The sequence below is a fragment of the Aplysia californica genome, unplaced genomic scaffold (assembly GCF_000002075.1).
Source record: "Aplysia californica isolate F4 #8 unplaced genomic scaffold, AplCal3.0 scaffold01396, whole genome shotgun sequence".
Lineage (NCBI taxonomy): Eukaryota > Metazoa > Mollusca > Gastropoda > Aplysiida > Aplysiidae > Aplysia > Aplysia californica.
This window is the reverse complement of record NW_004798666.1, coordinates 92178-93313: the sequence shown is the minus strand read 5'-3', so window position 1 is coordinate 93313 and position 1136 is coordinate 92178. Positions and strand designations below refer to the sequence as shown.

The 1136-nt window shown below is 43.8% G+C and overlaps 1 protein-coding gene across 1 annotated transcript in view; it reads right to left on the bottom strand.

Annotated features, from left to right (window-relative positions):
- Positions 1-1136, bottom strand: part of LOC101864117 (uncharacterized protein KIAA1841 homolog) — a gene marked incomplete at its 3' end in the record, with an annotated part of 22238 nt that overhangs the window by 4346 nt on the left and 16756 nt on the right. Inside the window, 2 exon segments of the mRNA XM_035973548.1 lie at positions 29-229; positions 924-989. Of these exon segments, the coding sequence (XP_035829441.1) occupies positions 29-229; positions 924-989 (267 nt within the window).

Genomic DNA, 1136 nt, shown 5'->3' with positions numbered 1-1136 from the left:
CCCGCCCTCACTCTTCCCTCCCCCTCACCTGCAATGTCCAAACTCCACGAGAGGAAAGGCCTCGCCACAGCGTGTACAGGTCAGCGAGTTGATCGTCCCCCACAGCCGCCAGTACACATCCCTCCACGTTTTCAGCTGACTCTTCAGCTCCAGAATGTATTCGTTCACGTCGAAGCTCGGGTCACGCACGTGGGAGTAGGTCAGCTTGCCGTTGTGGTCAATGGTCATTCTACCACACAAAATAAATAAAAATTAAAATAAAATAAAAAATAAATAAATAAATAGCATTTGTATAGCGCATATCCCCGCTCAACAGCAGGCTCTATGCGCTTTAAAATACACGTATATATAGTCGAAATTGTTTAATTTTTTCAACCCCATCGGAAGCGTCCGGCGGTAAAACCCTGTTCCCCATCGGACACTGGGAGCATCCAAAGCTAGTGACAACAGTTTCGTTTTATATAGTGTTAGTTTTTGTTTGTTTTTCGGAATTATTCCCAAACCAAATTTTTTAGTAGGCCTAATGACTAAGCCTTTGTTTTCATTATTTAGAAGTTGGAGGCAAGCTTTTCGGGGTTATAACGAGACATAGTGCTCTAGGTTTTGGAGACTGTAGAAAAAACTCCAGGAAACGGATACAGATGGCTATAATTAGCTGGCTCTTTTCAGGAAGTATTCATCTCTGGAAGCCTTTACAAAAGAAGCGTGGGTGGTTGGTGGCTGCTCTGGTGTGGTTTGCTCCTTCTTTCCTGTCAATCAAACATCTATTGCCCTTACCCTTCCTCCTTTTTTTTTGTATATTATTCTCTAGTAACATTTCTAATCTCCAGGCACTCATATGACCTGTTAGTGTCGCAAGTGCAGTAAAACTCTTTCTCAAACTACAACTAAGAAGATGAGGACAGTGTGACCTCTGAACTCACCTGCTGGGCATGCACTTGACCTGAGTCTGTAGGACGTGGGTCAGAATCCGCTTGCAAACCGAGCACCTGGAACACAGAGAGAGAGAAACAGGGAGGGATAAGGGACAAGATGGAGAGATGGATGAAAAGATGTTGTAAAAGTAATAGATAGCATTTGTATAGCGCAAATACCCGCTCAGCAGCAAGCTCTATGCGCTTCACAATCTATACTAT